Source organism: Myotis daubentonii, chromosome 13 (assembly GCF_963259705.1).
Source record: "Myotis daubentonii chromosome 13, mMyoDau2.1, whole genome shotgun sequence".
NCBI lineage: Eukaryota > Metazoa > Chordata > Mammalia > Chiroptera > Vespertilionidae > Myotis > Myotis daubentonii.
Window position 1 is genome coordinate 21,570,290 of NC_081852.1, and position 21,945 is coordinate 21,592,234.

Genomic DNA, 21,945 nt, shown 5'->3' on the forward strand with positions numbered 1-21,945 from the left:
GTGCTCTTCCCACTGCACTGCCCCCTGGCTTTCATGGACCTCGATCCAGGTTTATAGGATGCACAGCTATAGGCTGGGGCTGAGCAAGGACCCGACACAGGTCCATGGTACCTGCCCTCCCTGAAACCTACTTTTTCATCTCCCGGGGGATCACTGGACTTGTTTCCCTGGTGGCTGTGGAGATTGAGTGAGAAAATGTGAGTCACTTGGTACAGTACATGCCAAGCACAGCGTCGGCACTCAACAAATGGTAGATGTTGGCAAAAAGTGCCCAAGTCCCAGCTCAGACTTGGGGGGGCATGTCTCTGTGGGAGATGGCGTTTCCACTCAGATGTGGGCGAGCATGGGGTGTGCATGCCGCCCCGGCCCCCCGCCTCACCTCTGCCAGTGTGGTGTGCAGCTGGAATATCTGGCCCTCCCCCTCCACCTGCCGCACGCAGATCTTGCAGGTGAACTCGGTGGAGGCCAGGCTGTGCCTCTCCAGAGTGAAGGTGCAGTGAAGGGCCCTCTGGCTGCCACTCCATATGTGACAGAAGGGGATCTCCTGGGGAAGGAGGGAGGCGGGTCAAGGAGACAAGCCCCGCCTGCCCTGCCTCCGGGAATGAAGGCAGAGGAGGTAACGGGGCCAGTGCAGGGAGGGCTGGGACTTCTCAGGGGGCAGCTCAGGCCTCTCCACCCAACGGGGCAGAGGAAGAGCTGGCCAGGGGCCCTCAGCTGAGAAAGGGAAGCAGAAGGCACAAGCCTGAATGTGTGAGCGTGTGTGTGCGCCTGTGTGCCTGGGGCTGGGAAGCCAATGGACTCAGTGGTGTCCCGGGTGGATGGGGCAGAGGGGTGTGGCCATCGAAGATAAGTTTGGACTGTCTGCCAGGCCTGGTGCTCTCGGGGATGGTAAGGCCTCTTTGAGGATGATGTGGAAGACATCTGTGCATGGGAAGTGTGATCGGGGTGGGAGGGAGAGTGTGGCTGTCAATGGGGGGGGGGTGCCTAAGCACGACTGGGAGGGAGCCTGGAGAGGGGGTGGGAGGGAGACAAAGATGGAGGGGCAAGGCTGCAGGGCTGAGGGGGGACCAGAGCCTGGGACGGGGAACTGGTCTTCCCTGGGCCGATCCCCACGTGTGCCCCACCCCAGCCCCAGCTCTCCCCATCCCGCAGCCCGGCCCTCACCTGGTATTTGGCCAGCAGCTTGCTCCTCCAGTGGGCATGCGGGATGTCGTGGAGGGAGAGGCGCAGGTTATGGTAACTGTCCTTGAACAGCAGGGGTTTGGGCTCCTCCACCAGGTACCCGCCCAAGGTCCGCTCCAGCTCCAGCACCTCCTGTGGGTGGGGCAACAGGAAGGGGGAGCCCATCGTACTTGGCCAATGGGCCCTTTCCTACCGCAAGCTTGGGGGTTGGGACAGACTCAGGCAGAAGGAACCAGGCTGAAACTTGGAGGGCAGAGACCCACCTGAACACAGGGCTGGGCATTTGGTAAATGCTCACAGAAGGCTTACTTGTGGATATGTGGACAGACAGGCAGGAAAAAAGCGGCTAGATAAATGGACACATAGTGGGAGGGAGGTATAAATGGATTTATACATCAATGGGTGGACAGATGAACGGATGGATGGATAAATAGATAAATGGATGGATAAGCAGATATGGATAGAGACAGACAGAGAGATGGATCTACAGATGGATATACAAATGGATGGTTGTAAAATAGGACAGATAGAAGGAAAGGCAAATGGATGGATGTGTGAAGGCTGGATGGACAGAGGGACTGTTGACTGAAAGAGTATGTAGAGAGATGGGCAGAAAGTTGGATGGATGGATGGATGGATGGATGGACCGATGGACAGATGGACCAGGACTGAGTAACAACAAATGCCATCGTGCCAAAATGTGGCAACGTCCCTCTTAATCTCCACTCCAATCTCTGAGCAAAGCAGGACATCAGCCAATGGCCCAGTACGAAGAGATCCAGGCCACCAGGCCATTCCCCCGGAGCCTCCAGCCCATTTGGACCTCCTGGAACTTCAGGCCAGAGTGGTCCCAGCAGGTGACACTCACTCTCCCATGAGGCCTTTTCACCTCTGTTGCATCATCTGGCAACTCGGAGTTTGAGACAAGTCACATGAGACTGGGAGACAAAGGAGCTGGAAAGGAGCACCTGTGAACCGGTGTCCTCCAGGTCGATGCCCCTGCCCCCTGGACAAGTTCCAAATCCCTTGGCACGGCCCCAGGAGTGCTGGGAAGCTGAGCTCGGCCTGTCTCTCCAGCCCCATCCTTCTCCCTCACACGCTCACACCCTCTGCACGCTTCGTTCCCGCAGAAAGACACCCCTGCCTTTGCAGAAGCTGCTGCCTCCAGCAATGCCCTTCATCCTCTATCTGCATGCCTACTCGTCCTTTGGGACCTGCCAGCTCTGCTGGGGAGCCTTCTCAGACCCTCCCCCAAACCCGGGCCCTGAAAGCCCCTTCCAGGCGGGTGCTCCCTCGGCCCTCGGCCCTCCGGACGACCACCATCAGGGACCGCCTGTCTGTCTCCCCCTCGAGCCTGGAGATGGGCGAGGGCAAGACCTGTGCCTGATTCCTCTGAATCTCAGAGTCTGATGCCATTTCAATGTTTGAGGAATGAATGAATGAATGAGACTGATGATGGTGGAGGGTGCCTGAAAGATACCATGGCCTTGGGGAGGGGAACACTAGAAGGTACCATGCAGCTGGCTGGCCAGGGGTGATGTATCTACAGTGTGCCAGGGCTGTGCGGGTACCTGTGGCCTGGCCTTACCTTCAATGCTACAGGCGTGTCCTCCAGGCAGTAGACCCTGAGGCTGTACTCCAGGGATGTGCAGAGGGCTGGGGCGAAGATGGCCAGCTGGAGCCGCTTGACTGCTGAGCGGGAGTAGGACTCACCCGTGAACACGTAGGTGCCCAGCTGGTCTAACAGGATGTGGCAGGACCTGGCCTCCAGCTGGCAGTAGCAAGGGGTGTCCAGGGTCTCCTCATCCAGGGTCACCACCTCCTGCAGGTGAGAGTGGGGGGTGGGGAGACAGGTCACAGTCAAGGCTGTTCAGGGTCCATCCAGGCCTGGCCAGGGGAAAGGAGGCAGGTCCAGGTGGTGGGCCCGGCCCCCCGACCCAGCTGTGGCTCCTCACCTCCCAGTGGCCCTGGTGGGCCTGGGTCTTGAGCTGGAAGATCCAGTTGCTGGCACTGACTTCGGCACAGTGGGGCACCGTGAGGATGACGGGGCGGCACAGCAGGAGGCCTGTGGGCCCGCAGGTGACCGAGGGGCTCAATACTGTCTGGGTCCCTTCCAAAAGTGGGCTGGGGACAGGAGGCGGCAGTGAGGGGGTGCCGAGCGCTCAGCCAGGGCTTAGAGGGGTGCTGGGCTCCCACCTCTGTCCCTGTTCCTGGGGTGACAGAGGGCAGGTCTCCACCCCTGGGGCTCCCAGAGGTCAGGGGTTAAGGAGAGGCAGAGAAACGGCATAACCTGCAGACTGTTTCCAGATTTGTGCTACCACCCTATGACGTTCTCACAGCCAAACCTTTGCTCACATTTCAAAGACTGCACTCGTGGAGTTTTTTTGTTTCTGTTTTGTTTTTTAATATATATTTTTTTACTTCCGAGAGAGCGGGAGAGAGATAGCAACATCAACAATGAGAGAGAGTTATTGATTGGCTGCCTCCTGCATGTCCCCTATTGGGGATCGAGCCCACAACCTGGGCATGTGCCTTTGACTGGAATCGAACCCGGGACCCTTCAGTCAGCAGGCCGACGCTCTATCCACTGAGCCGGACCAGCTAGGGCCTGGTGGAGTGTTTTAATGGTGCTGCTCAACTGTCCTCTGGGAAGCTGGTACCACTCTACACTCCTGCCAGCATGCCATGGCGGGCTGCGTGCCACACTTTTGCCGGCATGAAGGCATTCTCGTTTGGAAAAAAAAAAACTTTATGAATTCATGAAGCAAAAAAACTCCCCATATCTCATGGCTGTTTGAGCTACTACTGGACTACAAATTAGGTTGAACAATTTCTCATAACCTATTGGCCAGTGTGTGTGTGTGTGTGTGTGTGTGCATAACAAAGAGTGTGTGTAAATCAGTTGTTCATATCCTTTGCCCGTTTTTGTACTGAGATGTTAAATTTTCCTCATTGGTGTCTAAAACCTCTTTGCATAGTAAGGAGATTAGCCTTTTGTCATATTGTAGCTGGCTTGTAAATTGCCTTTCGAGTGATATGATTTGTTGTGCTGGTTCTGCACGTTTTGGATGTGGACATAAGATCTAGCAGTGTTTTCCTCAGAGGACTGGCTCTGGCCTAGGATCAGGCTCAGGAGGGGAGAAGGTGGTGTTTGGGCCCAGGCTAAACAGGCAGCAGGGAGAGAGGAAGAGCAGGGGGCAACCTGGGCTAGGGCTGGGGTCTCTACTCACAGGGCGTTTTCTGCCTTGTTGATAAGGAGGTACATTTCGTAGAACTTGCCCTGGGGGATGGCTCCGTTGGGCACCAGCAGGCTGACCCCTAGGGGGAGAGGGAGGTCAGCAGGGAGGGGTGGAAGGGAGTCCAGGAGCTTCGAACAGGTGGTCACCAGCAGGAGATGGGAGAGAAGGTCTGGAGACTGGGTGCAATGAGAGGCCCGGCCACTGACCAGAGGGCTTGTCAGTAACACAGGGGCCTCTGGCGTAGCAATGGGGTGTAGAGATGGGGCAAAGACCTGGCATCTGAAGGTCCCAGTGCTGCCTCCAGCCTTGGGCATGACGCTGGGTGGCTGTTAACTAATGGCTTTGCAACCTTGAGATGGGCACCTCTGCCCTTTCTGATGCCAAAACCTAGGACAGCACTGTAGTTCCGTTGAATTACAATGGGGTATTCTCCCCACTTAACAGATAGAGAAACTGAGGCTTAGAGCGGGGCTGGGCCAAGGGTCCCCTGCCATAGTGAGGCAGAGACAGGCTTCGACCCCAGGCCTTCTATTTAATGGTCACCTCTTCCCCCTGGGCCTCTCTTTCCCCATCTGTGAAATGGGCTCTGGGAAGGCCTATCTTCTGCTGGGTGCTGGGGCTGTCCAGGGGATGTGCCAAGGCCACGCTGACAGGCAAGCAGAGAGGGACCCACCTGTGCCGGGGATGCTGAGCCTCCCGCCCAGGCAGCCAAACGTGCCGCTGACGCTGCTCCCCGGCTCCCGGGGCAGGCCCAGGAGCTGCTGGGAGCCGAGGCTGGCGCTGCGCAGGTGCATGAAGTGGGTGTCCCGGGAGAAGTCGCCAGGGTACGTGCCGGGCGGCAGGACCCCCAGCAGGTCAGCCCCATCTGGCAGGCCTGACCCGGAGCCGGTGGTGCTGGAGCTGTAGACCTTGATCTTGAGGCTGGGCAGGGGGTCCAGCAGGGGCGAGTTGGTCATGGGGATCTTGTCGGCCGAGTCCTGCAGGGCGTACACGGGCCCGCGGTAGATGCCGGCACTGGCAGTGAGGTCGGGAGGCACAGAAGGGTGCAGGAGCTGTGGGTGGTCTGCAGAGGCGGGGCTGCAGTCAGACCCAGACGGCCTCACTGGCCCAGTCCCGCATTCTGCTCCTGCCAGGGACCCACCTGTTGCAAAACCTGCACTCAAATGTCCAGCTGCAAAAGGCTTCGGGGACCCACCAGGCTGGGTCGCCCCTTTTTCCCTTTTCTGCATCTCTCAAATCCAAACCAACCCGCAGTCAGCTCTAGAACAAACTCTGGACCCCAGGAGGGAGTCTGTCTGCCACACCCCGCTGGGTGCCCTGTCCCCATCTGCCAACCAGGTGTCCCCCAGATCTTACTGGGCCTCGCAGTCTTGAAGTTGACGGGGTGGAAGCCTCCGGTGAGGGCGGCGGACGAGTCGGTGATGTCAGTGTCCAGGTCACGGCAGTTGCGGCGGTACACCACCACCGCCACCACCATGAGGACCGCCACCACCACCAGGATGGACACCACGATGCCGGCATACAGCGCCACGTCCCCCGAGGACTCCAGGACTGCAGGACGGGAGGGCAGTGTGAGGACCGGGGCAGGGGCCCAGCCTGGGGGAGCCAGGGAGGCCCCGGGTCCCTAGGGAGGGGCAGGGCCTGGGTTCTAGTCCGATCCCAGCCACGACAGGCTGGTGACCTCAGGCAAGACTTGAACCTCTCTGAGCACCAGTCTCTATATGTAAAATGGTCTCAAAACCTCTGGCCTGCTCCCCTCTCAGTGGGGCAAGGAGAGGCAAAGTGACTTGTCACTCCCAGGAGTAATTCACTGCTCACTGCTGAGGAGCCAGGGTCCGTGGCTCAGGCACCGGGTCACAGTCTGTCCTGTCGGAGCTGGGATCCAAACTAGAGTCTCCCTTGCAGCCCGTGGCAAACTTCCAGAGGACCAGAGGGCCAGGCTCCCCCAATGTTTGCAAGTGGTGGTGCCGACCCACCTGGCTCCCCCTGTGCTGAGGGGTGGGACGGGGAGGGGGAGGAAGGGAAGGAGGTGGAGGGGAATGAGATGCAGGGCAATGGGGTGGAGAGGAGGTGAGCAGGTGGAGGCGAAGGAAGGGGCTCAGGGAGGCGGCCGTTGGCTACACGCCCCTCCCCTAGGCCGGCCACTGGGCTGGAGGACACCCGCTCTGGGGGCGGGGGGGGCAGGGCAGGCTGCTGCATAGCTGGAAGAACTCCGCACAGCCAGGCAGGCAAGACTCAGGGACTAACGGAGGGCTGGCCAACAGAATCCCCATGATGATGAATGAAGACACGCTATGTCTGTGCTGCGACACACGACAGCCACCAACCACATGTGGCCACTGAACCACTGAACTGTGGCCAGTGAGACTGAGGGACTGAGTTTCTAAATATATTTAATTCAATTGAGGTAAATGTAAGTTTAAAGAGCCATACTGGACAGCACAGGCAGAACGAAGATCATGGCTGTGGGAGTTCCAGGCGGCATCTGTCCCGTCCCTGGGCCCTCGGGGAGGGCACCGTGCCCGCCCACTTCGCACCTTCTGGTACCCCTGCTGGCCTCAGCAGCCCTCAGGGATGGACCCCCACCCCTCTGGGGGCTTCTACTCCCAGGGCTGGGCTCTGCCTCCTGACGTGCCGCTAACCAGTGGGCCACTGGCCTGGAGATTTACACTTTCTGATCAGTCAACAGCTCGGCCCCCAGTGAACTGGGGGAGGGGCCCACTGCTGATTTTATGACTCCAGAATTATTTGGAAATTGTGGTTGCGTTACCACAGGCCAACCTCCCCAGGCGGCTTTACTGCTCTTGAGTTAATGCAGCGCAGCCCCTCGGGGCAGAAGGCAGCCCAGGGACCTGGGGAGGGTCTGGGGGGCAGAGTGGGGCACCGTGACGGACAGGTGTGGGCCTGCCCCCTGGCCCTGGGCCCGAGCGGAGGCCAAGGGGATGGGGCTGCGAGCAGCAGATTTGCCAGGAAAACATCCAGTTCAAACCTGGCTGGGTCCCTGGCAAGTGCCTTCTCAGATTTAGCTTCTTGTCCTGTATTGTGAGGGTCAAGATGATGCCCAGGGCCTGTCAGCCCAGGGTCTGCCTATCTGCGTGTAATGGAGGCACCTACAGCGGGTGCTAGGAACCCCGGGGAGGGTCGGGGGGGAGGCACCTTCCACTCCCCCTGCCCGGCCCCCACACCCTGGAAAGGCCAGCCCAGGAGAGCCCCAGAGGAAGAGGACAGCCATGAAATGGGACTTACGGTGGCTTTTGGGGTCACTTAGAGTTTTCTTATCTGTTGAGGGAAATAAAGGGAAAGACAATGACACAGGTGGCAGGGAAAGGTAGTAGAGGAGGTGATGGAGAATGGCCCGGATGAGATGATGGATGTGGTGGGTGGGCAGAGGCCCCGAGGGGCTGCTCCGCTGCAGGCTGGGCACTGAGGCCTGGGGGTGCGGCTGGGGGTCCCTTATCCGTCTTCCCGAGGACTCACTCTGCATGCACAGCCCGTCGGTGCAGTTCTTGGAGTCAAGCAGGGTCCCGCTGCAGTCTCGGCCTCCGTTCTGCGGTGGGGGTGCCATGCACTCTCGGCTGCGCCAGTGGGCACACTCGGTGCTACAGGCTGACCACTTGCTCCACTCTGTCCACGCTCCATCCACTACAGGAGCACAGCACACGGCCCGTGAGAACACACGCACACACAAACACACACACCGTTACGTGCACAGAACACAAAGCACCATACAGGCCATACAGAGAAATCCATGCCACACCCACACAGCCCCAGACCAATGCAGAGCCAGGGGTGCCCGTGGGCAAAGAGAACACAAGCAGATGCATAGAGTCACACAGAGGCAGCCCAACGCACAAGTACATACACAAGGATACAAACCCAGTAAATGCCACACCACTCACAGAAACATGTAACCAGAGGACACACAGCCAGACAAGCAAGGACAGACACACAGATGGCGAGGCAGTCACACAAAGACAAAAGGAGAAGCGGATCGGGGTCAGCAGCCTCGGTGTGCCTGACAGTCAAGTACAGGAGTGCAGGCGCCCTAACCCCAGGCAGCTCTGGGGCCCCGGCCCAGGGGGCTGGCACCCTCAGCGTAGAGGGCAGCAGAGCCCACCCCTCAGACCGCAGCTCGGCTCAGAGCCTCTGCAGCCAGGGAAGAACAAAGGTCAGAGGTCATAGCACCTAGCCCAGCCTTTTCAGCCAGCTGTGGGCCCCGGGACAAGCACCTGCTGTTCCCCACGCGGGGAGAGAAAAGCCGTCCTGACTCTGGCAGACGCCACAGCAGAAGACAGGGGTGGGGGCTGGGCGTGGGCGTGATGTGGGCAGGGTCTCACCGGCCAGAGGCCTTACCTGGGCACACGGTGGTGCAAGAAGTCTTCTGGAAGGCCTGGCCCTCACAGAAGGCCCCTCCGTTGAGCGGGGTGGGGTTGGTGCAGGTCCGTGTGCGCTTCTGCCAGCCGCGGCCACAGCGGTTGGAGCAGGGCGACCACTCTGCCCAGCTGGACCATCCGCCGTTCACTGCAGAGGCAGCAGGTGTCACCCCACTGGCCTGGCTCTGTGGCCCCAAGGCCCTAACCCTATCTCTCCCCACTTGACGAGTCTTCTGCTGAGGCTGGCCCTTCCTAGCTGGACCCCTCCTGCCTGTGGGGCTCGGCACTCAGATACCAGCAGGCAGGCCTGGCTGCAACCTGCAGCACCAGGACCCTCGAGGTCATGGTCTATTCCCCGCCCCCTTGTAACAGGGCAAAGTCCAGAGAGGGCTGACACCCAGGATCTCCCGTGAGCGATGGGGGACCTGGGACTGGAACCCAGTGTGGGGTTCTTTCCACAACATCCAAGGAATCTCAGGTGTGGCCCCGCCCCTCCCACCCGGAGGACAGCAAGGAACAGCCTGCGGGCCGGGCCAGCAGCCCCTAACTCTGGTCGGCAAACTCACGGGCCACATGCGGCTCTTTGGCCCCTTGAGTGTGGCTCTTCCTAAGCCTTAGGAGTAGCCTAGTTAAGTTAATCACAATGTGCCTACCTATATAGTTTAAGTTTAAAAAATTTGGCTCTCAAAAGAAATTTCAATCGTGTACTGTTGGTATTTGGCTCTGCTGACTAATGAGTTTGCCGACCACTGGGCTAGGGTATGGGGATCCTGACTGGCCGTGCCCCAGACCTGACTCTGAGAGAGCTGGGTCTTCTCCTTCAGGGGCAGGAAAAGGGTCTGAGAAGGGTGGGTGCTCCTGGCTAGGGACTCAGGGGGCCTCACTTGACCACTAGCTTTGCTATGTAACCTTGTGGGCTTTATCCTGCTCACTTGCTGCCCAGGTCCGGCTGTGTCCTGAGTAGGGTGGGTCAGGTGGCCATCTAGCCCTGGGCTGCCCCCCACCCCCACCCCCACCCCCGGGCCATGCCTGACCCCCTCTGGCCCGCACCATAGACGATGATGGTGGCCGTGGTGCTGCGGCGCTTGGCCACGATGTTCTTGGCCACGCAGGTATAGTTGGCTGTGTCTGACAGGCGGGCCTGGCGGATGATGAGGTTGTGGTCAATGGTGAGCAGGAAGTTGGAGTCCTGGGTGGGGTCAATGATGTCCTCATTTTTGAGCCATTCCACCTGCAGGAACAGGGTGGAGGGGCATGAGGACCCAGTGCTTGCTCCCTCTCTGGAGTGTGAGGGAGGTCTGACCATAGGCAGGGCGGCGGTTTTCCCCATGTCCACCCACCGTGGGGACGCAGTGGGGCGGGGCCTCCGCCCGCCAGGCATCCACGGAACACCACAGAGCACAACGGTTAAGATGACCCCTGGGTGGAGCCGGGGGAGATGGCGTGTACAGCCTGCGGCCGACCCAAGGAGTCCTGGGGGCTCCTGCCCCAGCTCTACCGCACCCCATGGGGTTGCGCCTGCGGAGGGCCCAGCCGGGGTGTGATGTGTGCTGAGCTGTGCAGAGATTGCAGTTCCCTCCTCTGTGAAATGGGGAGGCTCTGGGAGCCTGAGGCATCATATCATGGCTGGTGGCAAATGCCATGCCCAGCGTCCTCCATGTCCCCACTCACCTCAGCCACAGGCACCCCCTCTGGTGGGCGGCATTGCAGGAGAACCTCGTGGTCCAGGGGTACTTCCTTGCCCAGAGGCTCCTGGTCGAAGTTTTTGCGCAGATCTGGGAAGAGGGAGGGGACAAGGCATAGTCTGGAGGCTGCAGTGCCCCATTCTAGCCACGAGGTGGCAGTGCACACTAAGGCAATGGTCGTGGGGACACCTGGCTTTTACCTGGGGAATGGCCTCTCCTCTAACCTGGGGCCTGACCAGGTGGAGTTGCGGAAACAGCTCCCTCCCCATGGCCTGGAATGGTGAGGAAGCTGGCAGCTTCCTTATATAGATGTGGTGAAAACTGGCCTTTACAAATCTCTGGGCCAGAGGGGGCCCAGGTTCTGGGTCTAGAAGCCCTCTCTGGCTGGCGTCCCCATGGGCCCCGATGTCTCTGTGGTGGGCGTCTTCAGCTAGATCCCCCCACGGCAGTGGAATTCCCTCTCCAGGATCCACAGGGAAGGGGAAAGGGCCCAGGGACTGGGGTGTGTGGAGGGGAATGTCAGGGCGGCGTACATGCGATGCGGACATAGGCCCGGCGACTCTTGGTGGTGCCTGCAGAGCTCCAGGCCACGCACTGGCACCAGTAATCCTCCAGCCCAAACAGTTCCTCCACCTGCTGTCGGGACACCTCGATCTGCACCTCTCGCACCCGCAGGCCTGGGAGGAGGAGAGACCCGGTCAGGGGGCAGGTCTGAGGACACAGGACACAGGACAGGGCACCATGTCTTCTTCTCCACCCCGGAGTCCTTTTGGTTCGTTTGCCAAGTGCCTCTCATTTCCATCATCTTCTCATCTCTCTGCTCCACCCTGACCCCAGCTGCCACTGCAGCTCACTGGGAAATGGCAATGGCTAACACAGGCCATCTCTCCCCATCCAAGCCGCTCTCCCCCTGCAGCCAGCGTGGGCTCCTCCGAATCCACAATGGCTTGTCATTCCCCTGGTTACGTCTCCAGTCCTCTCAGCATGAAGATGTGGCCCTCCATCTGGCCCCCAGGCCTTGCACAATCTACTCACTACAGCCTCCCTGGGTGTCCTCCAGGCCCTCGTGTTACCCTGGCCCCTCTAGCCACAGGCTCTTTACACATCAGTATCCTGCCTGGAACTCCCTTCTGTCCTGTGTCCAGTGAACTCCCAGTCAGCTTTGGGCTGGGCCTCCCTTCTGGAGGGAAGCCCCCTGACCCTGGTCCATGCCCACAGCTCTCAAAGTACTGCTCAGTGCCCCTACCGCTGCACCAGACATTGGTTGTCATTCCTGCCAGCCTGGTTTCCCCACAGCACCCACCGCTGTCTGGAACAGAATCATTTATTGATGTGACCCTCTTCCTGGGAGCCCTCTGACCTCTCATTGGCTCCCTGTCAGGACCTGAAGGCCTCCCTGGATAACTGCACCCACTAGTCCACAGAGAGGGAATCACTCACTCTTCTGCCAACTCTCCCTTGGCAAAGCCTTCTAGGCTCAGGAAAAAAAGTGAGCCCTCCTGGATGAGGGTGCTCGTCTGAGGCTCCTTCCCAAAGCTTGTGTGAGAACTGTGAAACCTCCTCCTCCAGGAAGCCCTCCCAGACTCCCCTGCCCCAGAATCCCTAAAGCTGCTTCTCCTTGCCATGTGTCCCAGCTCACACTTTCATGGCTGCACATGGGTTCTAATAAGCCCCCTGAGGGCAGGACTGTCGCCTGTACACATGCAGTACTGTGACATGGTGGTTAAACAAAGCTGGACAGATGGACAGGTTTGAATCCTGGCCTCACCCTCCCTCCCCAGCTCTGTGACCTTCACGAAGTTACTTAGCCTCTCTGAGCCTCAGGTCCCTCATCACAATAAAACACTCAGGGTAAATGCTAAATGAATCATAGCACTTGCCGGGCCGCAGCACACAGCTCAGGCCGGACACAAAGCCACTCTGTCGGGTCATCTGGACCTCACCCAGCCCTTCCTTGTACATTTGGAGAAACTGAGATTCAGAAAGGGCCGGGGGCAGGCCCAACGGCCCACAGCAGGTTGCCGGCAGAGCTGAGATCAGCTCTTGGTGTCCTGCCAGGTTAGAACTCTGTCCTAAACATGACATCTCTCTGGACCTCTCCCAGTAAAGTCATTGCCTTAACTCTCCTGCATCACAGGGGGAGGGGCTGACCGTGGGGAGCCCCTCGATAGCCAGGGACCTACATGGGAGGGGCTAGAGTTTGCTGCTGGGAGCACCAGGAGGGAAGAGGCTGCTCTGAGGTGGGAGGGAGGGGTTCTGCTCGCTCGCAGTGGCTGCCTGGCGTGCTGGCCCAACAAGTGATGCTGCGTGGCCCACGGCCGGGGAGCAGGGCCCGGCCCTTAGTGTCCAGGTGGTGAGCCAGCCCTCCCCAGTGCTTCCTCTCAAGGGGCCCATCCACCCAAAAGGTTTCGGCAACACCCACCAGCTGGACAGAGGGAAACCATCATCCCGGGCAGCTTGACACCTTGGTCATGGTCCCGGCTGGCAGGGAGGATGATGGGGCCTTTGGTCTCCTAGACTGGGGCCCCAGCACCAGGTGCTCCCCCGCCCCCCAGTATGATGGCAGCCTGGTAGGCAGTGCCTCGGTGAGGACACGGAACTGGGCTGCCTGCCACATCCTGGCCTGAGATGCCACCGGTCCCGCCTGTCCTGGCCCAGAGCTGTCCTCCTCTGTGTTGTCAGGGCCTCAGGAAGGCCAGGGAAGGCCAGGGGTGGGGAGCAGGAGGCTCGATTAGAACCGGCCACACTGCTGCAAGGGGAGTGGCCCACGGGACCACTGTCCATTCTTTGTAGCTAATGGGACAACAGTGCCCCAGTTTCTAGGGCTGGCAGGGCTTATGCGCCTGGTAGCGGGAGTGTAAGAGCCACGCTGCTGCTATTACTAATAATTGCAGGGGCTGTGAGGGTCCCCAGCAGGGCACACTGTCCCCTTGCTCTGCCTGGACCCCCACGGCTGACCTCTGATACCAGCCGGAGGGGCTCAGGAGGACAGAGAAGTAAGGCCAAGTTTTAAAGGAAGAGGACGGAGGAAAAGGCATGTCTGGGTCCTGCATGCTCAGTGCTGTGCAGGTCTCACAGGACCTTCCAGCAACTCCCAGTCCAGAAAGAGGGGAATGAGCTCAGAGAGGCCGGGTGGCTTCCCCAGGATCACGCACCCCGACAGTGGGGGTAGCTGGCATAGATTATTTGTCTCTTAAAAATTGCTTTTTTTATTTTTAGATTTTGGGTAAGAATGCAACTCCGGGTCTATTTTTAAATGTTCTTTTAAAAGTTTGGCAAAATATACACGATATAAGACTTAACCATTTTAACCATTTTTAGTTCCGTGGTATTAAGTACATTATGGGGTATAGTTTTAAGCCTGCGTGGTTCTGAAATGTGTGAGCTTTTCATAGAAAAACAGAAGCTGGGGAAGAGAGAAAAAAGAAGAGAGAACGAGAAAGAATGTCAGGGGAGACACACAGAGAGTGAGGCTGAACAAGAGGAGAAAAAAAAGAGAATAAAGGTGGGGGTGGGGACTGAGAGAGGGAGAGGGGAGGGAGGCGGGGGGGGGGGGTTGCGGAACATAAGGAAAAAAGACACAGACGGAGACGGGGATCAGAAGGGAGAGGTGGGACAGAGATGGAAATAAGAGGGGGCTGGACAAGCAGGAGAAAGAAACGGATCAAGGAAGAAACGCAAACACAAAAGCCGAGGCAGGCACTGGGGCCAGGAGCCCCCTTGGGCCTGGGTTCTGGGGCTGCCCAACACAGGTGGCCTGCAGTGACCAGCACCGGCCGCACGCCCTGTCTAACAAAGAGGAGCCGGCTCTGCCCGGGAGCCCCGGCCTGGGCTGCACCAAGGCAGGGTTCTGGAGTCCAATGGTTGGCAAACTGCGGCTCACGAGCCACATGCGGCTTTTTGGCTCCTTGAGTGTGGCTCTTCCACAAAATACCGACTTCTGCGCATGGACCACGAAGTTTCAATTGCATTGTACGTGCGCACCCGCACGTGGTACTTTGTGGAAGAGCCACACTCCAGGGGCCAAAGAGCCGCATGTGGCTCGTCAGCTGCAGTTTGCCGACCACTGTTCTAGACCATCCCCGTGCCACAGATCTTCTCTGTTTGTGGGAGTGGGAGTTTCCATTCCCAGCAATGACAGCGTTTCCTTCATAGAAATGAATTGTTTTCGTTTTAAAGGGTCGATATTCAGTAAGTCATCGTAGAGGGGGTGCTAGGGTGCAGCCCACACCGAAGGAGAGGGGAGCGTGTCTGGAGCAGAAGACCCCTTGCTTCTGAGGCGTGGGGAGCAGGAGGCAGAGCCCTGGCTGGTGCTGGTGAGGAACCCTGGCCCCCGAGCTGAGCAGGATGGGAAGACCCTGGGAAAGGGAACAAGCGCTCAGCTCGGAGAGGGATTAGGCGCCACTTCATGTGACCACCCAACGTCAGCCTGCGCCATGCGGCCAACCCTTGGGAAATACTGACCCAGGGTGGACCACAGAGGGGAAACTGAGGCCCAGAGGGGCGCCCTGGCTGCTTGGAGTCTCACACGGAGTCTAGGGTGGTGAAGCCCAGGACCCAGTGTCCCTGACACCTCTGGGCGGGGGTGTCCCTGGTGTCCTGGGCGTGACCAGGCCGGTGGGGCGGCTCACCCGTGGCCTCGTCCAGGCCCTCCTGCGTGACGTGGTCATTCTGGCTGACCCACTCGCCGTTGCACTTGAAGTAGATCTGTGTGGCAGGGAAGGCGCGGCAGCTCAGCTCCACCGGCTTGTTCTTCACGATGTAGGCGTCTTGCGGCTCCTGGAGGAAGTGGGGCAGCGGCTCGGCCGGCGCCGATGGGAAGGACTCAGGGAGCACCTCGCCGCCGGAGTCAGTGCCTGTGGGGGGAGGAAGGCTCTGTGAGACCGAAGGCTGAGGAGGCCAGGGCACCCCCTGACCGCCCAGGAGCCCCTGGCAGACAGAGGGGGCGTCTGGAGATGCAGGAGGTGCCCTCTGTGACCCGGGCAAGATCCGGCTCCCCGCGCCTCAGCTTCCCCATCCTGCCCTGCCGATAGGAGGCTCTGCTGTGGAGCCAGTCCCCGCTCCGCGATGCTGTGTGTGATCCTCTGTACAGACGGAGAAATCGGGGTGGCCTGGAGCAGGCAGGGGACCCATCCAGGCGAGGCACCCCTGAGGCCCTCCAGCCCTCCCGTGTCCCCTGCACGAGCCCTCGCCGGCCTCCCTCCAGTTTCCCACGGTGATACCATAGTACGTTTGAGGCTGGAGCTCCAACAGGCCAGCTCTGCCCCGAAGCCCCAGCCAGCTGGGCAATGGGTGTGGGGAGAAGAGCAGAGAACCGCAGGGCGATGGGAGTGGGGAGAAGAGCAGAGACCCGCAGGGTGCTGGGAGTGGGGAGAAGAGCCGAGAACCGCAGGGCGATGGGAGTGGGGAGAAGAGCAGAGACCCGCAGGGTGCTGGGTGGGTGAGGTGGGGCGGCTGCACCAGGCCTGGGCTCCCTGGTGCAGCCCGGCAGGCCTCCTCCTCCAGGAAGCCCACGGCAGGGGGCAGCATGGAGGGGAGACTGCCTTCCCAGCAGCTCCACACCGAGTCTCCCTCCTCTGGTCTGGGGCTCTGACCCTAGCCTTTCTCACCTGGCCAAGTCCGTCCCTCCGCCCTAAGGGTGAGGGACACACTGCGGCTGTCAATCTTTTCCCTGAAGGGGCCACAGGAAACCCTGGCTGCCCGCCTCCCTGGAAAGAACAGCACCTCAGGAGGTGAGACAAACAGGAAGGGAGGGCAGCCAGCCACCCAGCGCTAGGATGGGGGCGACCAGGCCGGGCCAGGCTATTGGTTCACAATCCACTTAGGAAAATTGACTTTCCACTGCCAAGTGCCAAGCGATCAGGTGGCGGGGACACGCGGCAGGGGGCTTGTCCTCCTCTGCTAACTGCTCCAGAGGAAGCACACATTACGCTGCAGGGGTGCCCAGGCCTGCCCCGCCCTCACCAGCCAGCTACTGTCCCCGGCCCAGCAGCCCCGCGCCCTGGGACCAGGCCCTTGTCCTCCAGAAGGAACCAATCAGACCTCACATGCCCAGGCCACGCTGACTCTGCGCACCAGCAGCTCCTGCTAAGACCAGGCGCTGCAGGAGCTCTGAGAAAACGCTGGGTTGACACGGGCCCCAGGCTGTGTGTGTGTGTGTGTGTGTGTGTGTGTGTGTGTGTGAGAGAGAGAGAGAGAGAGAGAGAGAGAGAGAGAGAGAGAGAGAGAGAGATGGGCTGACCCCAGGGGGAGAGAAGGAAAAGCCAGCAAGAAGGGGTGTGACTTCAGCTCCATCCAGTATGCTGTGGGTGACCCAGGGAGAGCCCCTTAACTCCAACCTAGTTACTTCATCTCGAAGAGGGCAGGTCCTATGAGATAACCATACATGTGTGCCGAGGAGGGGCCAAGCACATAGCAGGTACAAGTTACTGTATTAAAAACACAACTAATGCTCGTCCCACATTAGGTGCTGTTTTCAATACTTAATTGAAAATGTACCTAATTCTTGTAAGGCATGTTATATTAGTCCCCAGTTTACAAATGGGGAAACTGAGGCCAGAGAGGTTAAGCCACTTGCCCAAGGGCACACAGCAAGCAAGAGGCACAGCCAAAGTTTGAACCCAAGAATCAGACTTCAGTGTTAGGACATTGCCCAGGACTCCACACTGCCCATCACTGGAGTAGCTGCATACACCGGTGTGTCCCCTGAGAATCCGAACAGACCCAGACATTGGCCGGAACTCTACAACTGTGGGGGTTCTCTCACCACAGGCCCAGCGAGCCTAAAAGCGCCCTTCCTGTTTCAAAGCTGTGGACACGGAAGCTGATCCAAATGAGGCCAGTGACTGCCCCACCGCCAGCTGGTTGGTGGGAGCAGCAGTGAGCATTTTGAGGCCAGGTCAGGGCTCCCCGTTCTCACTTCCCTCAGCCAGGCAGGGAGATGCCTTCTCTGTAGGTACACCGTAGCCTCTAGGGCCTGGCAGCTTGGGCAGCTGGTGGTGAGAGGACACAGTGCCCAGCGAGCTGGACATGGTCTCCCAGTGGCCTGAGAGCTGTCGCTGTGGCCTTTCTGCCAGGCAGGCAGCTCTAGGGAGAGCAGGTTGGAGACAAGAGGGCAGGTGGGCAGCAGAGAACCCGCAGGCTCCATGCCCGCCTCCCGCCACCAGCATCCTGTTCAGCCTCAGGCCTGAGGTGTGTGAGGCAGGGATCTGCCCGAGGTCACCTGTCAGTGGGAGGTACCCCAGGGTCTGAACCGGGCCTGACTGGCCTCAGGCGCCTCATCTGTGAAATGGGGGGACTGGACCTCCCTCTGGGGGTGGTGACCACGAGAGGAGGTGTGTGGGTGCCCCTGGGTGCAGCTGTGTGCCCACCCTACCTTCTAACCACGTGGCCCCCAGGTGATCGCTTCCCTGGCTGGCTGTGGCCCTGTGGGCTGCGTTTATGACAGTTTTATAACCCTAATGCGGCTTATTTATAAAGCTGGCACAGACACAGCCGGGGAAAGTAAACATTTAAACATTAGACATCCATTAGTGCAGCAGGCCCCGCCCTCCCTGCCCCACCCCTCCTCTCAGCCCTGGCACAAAGGTTCATCCCCGGCCTTGGCAGGAATATGGCTGGGCGTCTTCCTCAGCGCCTCTCTGTCATGGCAGTGCCGGTGGCTCTCGGTGTAGCTACTGCCCCCTTGCCAACAACCGCACCCCCCAGGCTCCGGGAGGCAAACGCTGCCAAGAGACAAGGAAGATGAACCAAGGACCGACCTCAGATTCCTCCCCAGAGGGACCACTGGCAGACTACAGGCAGGCCGGCCTGCAGCATGTGCTCAGCGAAAGCAAATTAAATACAGGGGGGCTGGGGCTGGGGCTGCGCCGGGGCGGTAGCAGCTGAGCTGGGCCCTGCCCTCACCGCTGGACACTTCCCCGCCTCCTTGGCCCTGGCTTGGGCCTCGCGGCCGAGGGAGGCTCCACAGGTGCCCCAGACGAGGGCCACCTGAGCCCGCCCGTGGGCGCCAGCGTGGAGGCAGGAGGAAAGCGGCGTCTCGGGCTCCTGGGTGCTCTCTCTGCCAGATGCTGTCAGGAAGCGTTTCGTATGAACTCACAGAGCCCACACCATCCCTAGTCAGGGTGTCCCGAGTCTTTCTGGTCTTTGGTGCCTTGGTCATTTTTACACAGTAATTTTTCTGGGCAATTTTTACTGCAAGGCCAAGAGAAATCCCTAGGGGTTCTGCTTGTTAGATCTAAACAGCGTCTGTGCGTGCGTGCATGTGTGCACGCCTGCACGCACATCCTAACACCTTAGCAGCCATTTGAAAAAATAATACACATAAGTTGAAAGTAAAAGATTACTTGCAGTCCATTCCTAAACAAGCCACAGTGACTGCCTGACTAATGAGGCACCATGTAATTGCTCAAGTCTTGGGATCAGAGTGGACACTGCCCCCCTCACTGTTGGTCACAGGGCACTCCCGAATGCCCAAACCCCAGCTTTTCAGAGCCACGATGCCATCCAAAGGAAAGAAGTGTGATGTAATGCTGAAGCTAGAAGCTGTCTTGAGCTAGTAGCTGTCGCAGTGGCTGGCAGCCGTCCAGTACTACTGCGTTTCCTTGAAGATTAAAAATATCTCACAGCACCCCTGTGAATCGGCTGCGGCACCCTGGGGTGCCTGGGCGCACAGTTGGAACCACAACGCTATATGCTCGGTGCCACTGTTATCCTCATACTGCGGATGAGAAAGCTGAGCCAGGGGGTCTGTAACTGGCACAGGAGGCTGAGGTCGCGAGCAGCCGAGTGGAGCGCGAACTCAGGCAGGCTGATGCTCGAATCTACCGCCGGGCCTGGGAACCAGCATTCACATCCACGCTGTGCCAGGTGCCTTGACTATTTCAGCTAATTTACTCCTCGCAACCATCAAGGTGGGGATTATCTTCCCATTCCCCGGAGGACACGGAGCATCGAGGGATCTGCCCGAGGTCACCTGTCCGTGGGAGGAAGCCAGGCTCCCAGTCACCCGTCCCTGGCCTCACTCCAGCGCTCCCCACTGGACTCCTGAGAAGACTCCCCTGGAGGAGACCTGGCCTTTGCCAGGCCAGACCCGAACTTCCTGCTGGCAGGAAAACGTCCGCATAAAGTGTGTTTTTTCAAATAGCAGAACTCGTTTGAACCGATGGTTGCAAAACTGCAAACTGCCTTTAAAGCCACAGACACGAATGGCCCCACTCTCCTAAGGAGCGGACGCATCCCTGCACAGACGTCACCGCGGACAGTTAACACACAGGAGAAGAGCCGCCGCTGAAGTCAGGGGCCCTGGGTTTGCACCCCGGGTTTGCTGTGTGGCCTTCCTCTCAGGCCTCGGAGACCCCGTCTGTAAAATCCGGAAGTTGGTTGAGCCAATCTCTCAAGCCCTACTCTACTTCTAACACGTGGAGATTTGAAGATTCCTTATGGGGGAATCTGTTCATGTATGACAAGGTCCCGGGTGTAAATGTTTTCTTCAGGAAGTCAATTTGCTTAAAATGAGATCACCTTTCTTGCCATTTTTATTCGTGGCTCACACACCCAGCATCTCCCGTGGTCCTAAGACACAGCGTGAGGCAGAGCCTGGGGAGGGAGGAGGAGGAACTAGGGGCTGTTGGGCTCTCTCTGTGCCCCAGCTCACCCACCCCAGGCCTCAGATCACCATGACCACCAGAGCCTGGGTGGGACCACCTGCGGGCACCAGGCAAACCCTCGCTTCTAACTCACCTGTGCCTGCCTGGACGAGGTCTCTTGTCAGCTCATCCCTCGGTGGCACAGACTCACAGCGACAGAGGTTATTCAAGGACCAACTGGTACAGCATCCCCCATCAACTCCTTCCCCAACCTTGACTCCTACCTCTGGGATGGGAGCGCCCCGCTGCCTTTCTCAGTGGGTGCGCCTCTGGACAGACCTACCAGAAAAGCCCTCCTTCCTTTCAGCTGGAATCTGCTGTCTGAGGCTGCAGCCACCGCGACGATTTTCACCTCCGAGGTGACACCGAACAGTGTGCTTCCGCCCCGCTGACAGCTGCCCTGTGTCTGGAGGCTGAGGCCTGCCCTCCCTGGCCTTCTCGTCTTCCGTTTGAATATTCAGGAGACACACTTTTGCATCCTCTCACCACCAACCTGGCTTCCTCATGGACAAGTTCAGTTTGCTCACAATCCACTTTTAAGCTTGGGGAGGGGAGGGGAGGGGGGAGAGGGTGGGGTCTGGCGGGCACTTCCCTGCTCCAGGGTCTGGCAGCTGCTCCTGGAGGGCAGGGAGCACACCACACCCTTCTCAGTGTTCCCCACGGGGTCTAGGAGGGCACCTGTCCCCTGGGAGGGTAGCGGAGCTTGCAGGACAGAGCGGGGAGCCTGAGCCCAGTCTCCACCCGACGGCAGGACTCGTGCCCGGCCGCACGCTCCTTCCCAGGGGCTGGGCCTTGGCAATGCCCAATGTGGAGACGCAGGCTGCCACTTGGCAGGTGGGAGGTCCGGATGGGGAGGAAGTTGAGGCCACAGGCTTGTTTATGAGGCACCAGAATCTAAGCCACAGAAAAAGCAGGGGCCCAGGGCCTTGGAGGTGGAGAATTGGCTTCAGGACAAAGGTAAAAAGAATGTATTTCCCAGAAGTTCTCGAAAGGAGGGAGAGGCTAAAACTAGTGTCTGGACATTCCTGACCGGAGACCGTCCCCGCTGCTGGGGGACGCCAGGGAGCCGGCAGACTGCTTCAGCTCCTCACCCTGCCCGGGACCTTGGGAGGCCGCTTACTCTCAGGGCCTTCGTTCCCCATCCATGAAAAAGGTGCTGCCCTGTCACCTCTGAGGCGCTGTTACCAAAAAACAGATGTAAATGTGCTCCCCTGACTGGGTGGTGCCGGGCAGCAGGGGGAGGGGCCAGGCAGGACATCTCTGTGCAGGGAAACCCCGAAAGCCCAGATTGGCAGGTTCCGCGGCCCATAGACACCTGAGACCCAGCAGGCAAGAAGCATAGAAAGTAGGTGCCCAAAGTGGGGCCCTCCACTCTCCCAGCTCAGAGAGGGGAAGTGACTAATGCAACACTACACAGCAACTTCACAGCCAAGCTGGACCACTGCCCAGTTTCTGGTTCGGGGCTGGGTGTGGAGACAGCACGGCCACAGCAGGGCCGCGGAGAAAGGCTTGGGCTCTGTCTTCTCAGGCCTGGGACGAAAACTCAAAACTCACTTCCATCCATCTCAATCTGTCCGCCTCTGGCTGGCCCTGCTGCCCAGGCAGAGGCCTCAGCATGAGGCTGCAGGGGTTTGGCAGGGAGGGCCTTCACGCCCCTCCCACTGGCTTCTGTCACAGGTGGGTGACAAGACCAGGCCTGGGTCCCCAGGCTCAGCATCTGCAGCCCAGCAGGCCTTGTGTCTCAGGGCTGGCTGGCATGAGGTGGTGCCCACGCGGAGGGACAGGACTGGGAGGGGAGAAGGGGGGCAGGCGGGAGGTG

General features: G+C 59.3%; 1 protein-coding gene across 2 annotated transcripts in view; it reads right to left on the bottom strand.

Annotated features, from left to right (window-relative positions):
- Positions 1 to 21,945, bottom strand: part of UNC5B (unc-5 netrin receptor B) — a 77,915-nt gene that overhangs the window by 1,932 nt on the left and 54,038 nt on the right. Inside the window, exons 2-15 of one of the 2 annotated variants that reach the window (XM_059662463.1) lie at positions 15,111 to 15,335; positions 11,013 to 11,156; positions 10,466 to 10,569; positions 9,845 to 10,025; positions 8,775 to 8,942; positions 7,899 to 8,063; positions 7,668 to 7,700; positions 5,778 to 5,972; positions 5,095 to 5,484; positions 4,413 to 4,500; positions 3,138 to 3,306; positions 2,771 to 3,004; positions 1,165 to 1,314; positions 380 to 544 (exon numbers count right to left, since the gene is read on the bottom strand). In XM_059662463.1, the coding sequence (XP_059518446.1) occupies positions 380 to 544; positions 1,165 to 1,314; positions 2,771 to 3,004; positions 3,138 to 3,306; positions 4,413 to 4,500; positions 5,095 to 5,484; positions 5,778 to 5,972; positions 7,668 to 7,700; positions 7,899 to 8,063; positions 8,775 to 8,942; positions 9,845 to 10,025; positions 10,466 to 10,569; positions 11,013 to 11,156; positions 15,111 to 15,335 (2,411 nt within the window). The remainder of the gene's footprint in view (positions 1 to 379; positions 545 to 1,164; positions 1,315 to 2,770; positions 3,005 to 3,137; positions 3,307 to 4,412; positions 4,501 to 5,094; positions 5,485 to 5,777; positions 5,973 to 7,667; positions 7,701 to 7,898; positions 8,064 to 8,774; positions 8,943 to 9,844; positions 10,026 to 10,465; positions 10,570 to 11,012; positions 11,157 to 15,110; positions 15,336 to 21,945) is intronic. The other variant, XM_059662464.1, reaches the window with a different exon arrangement.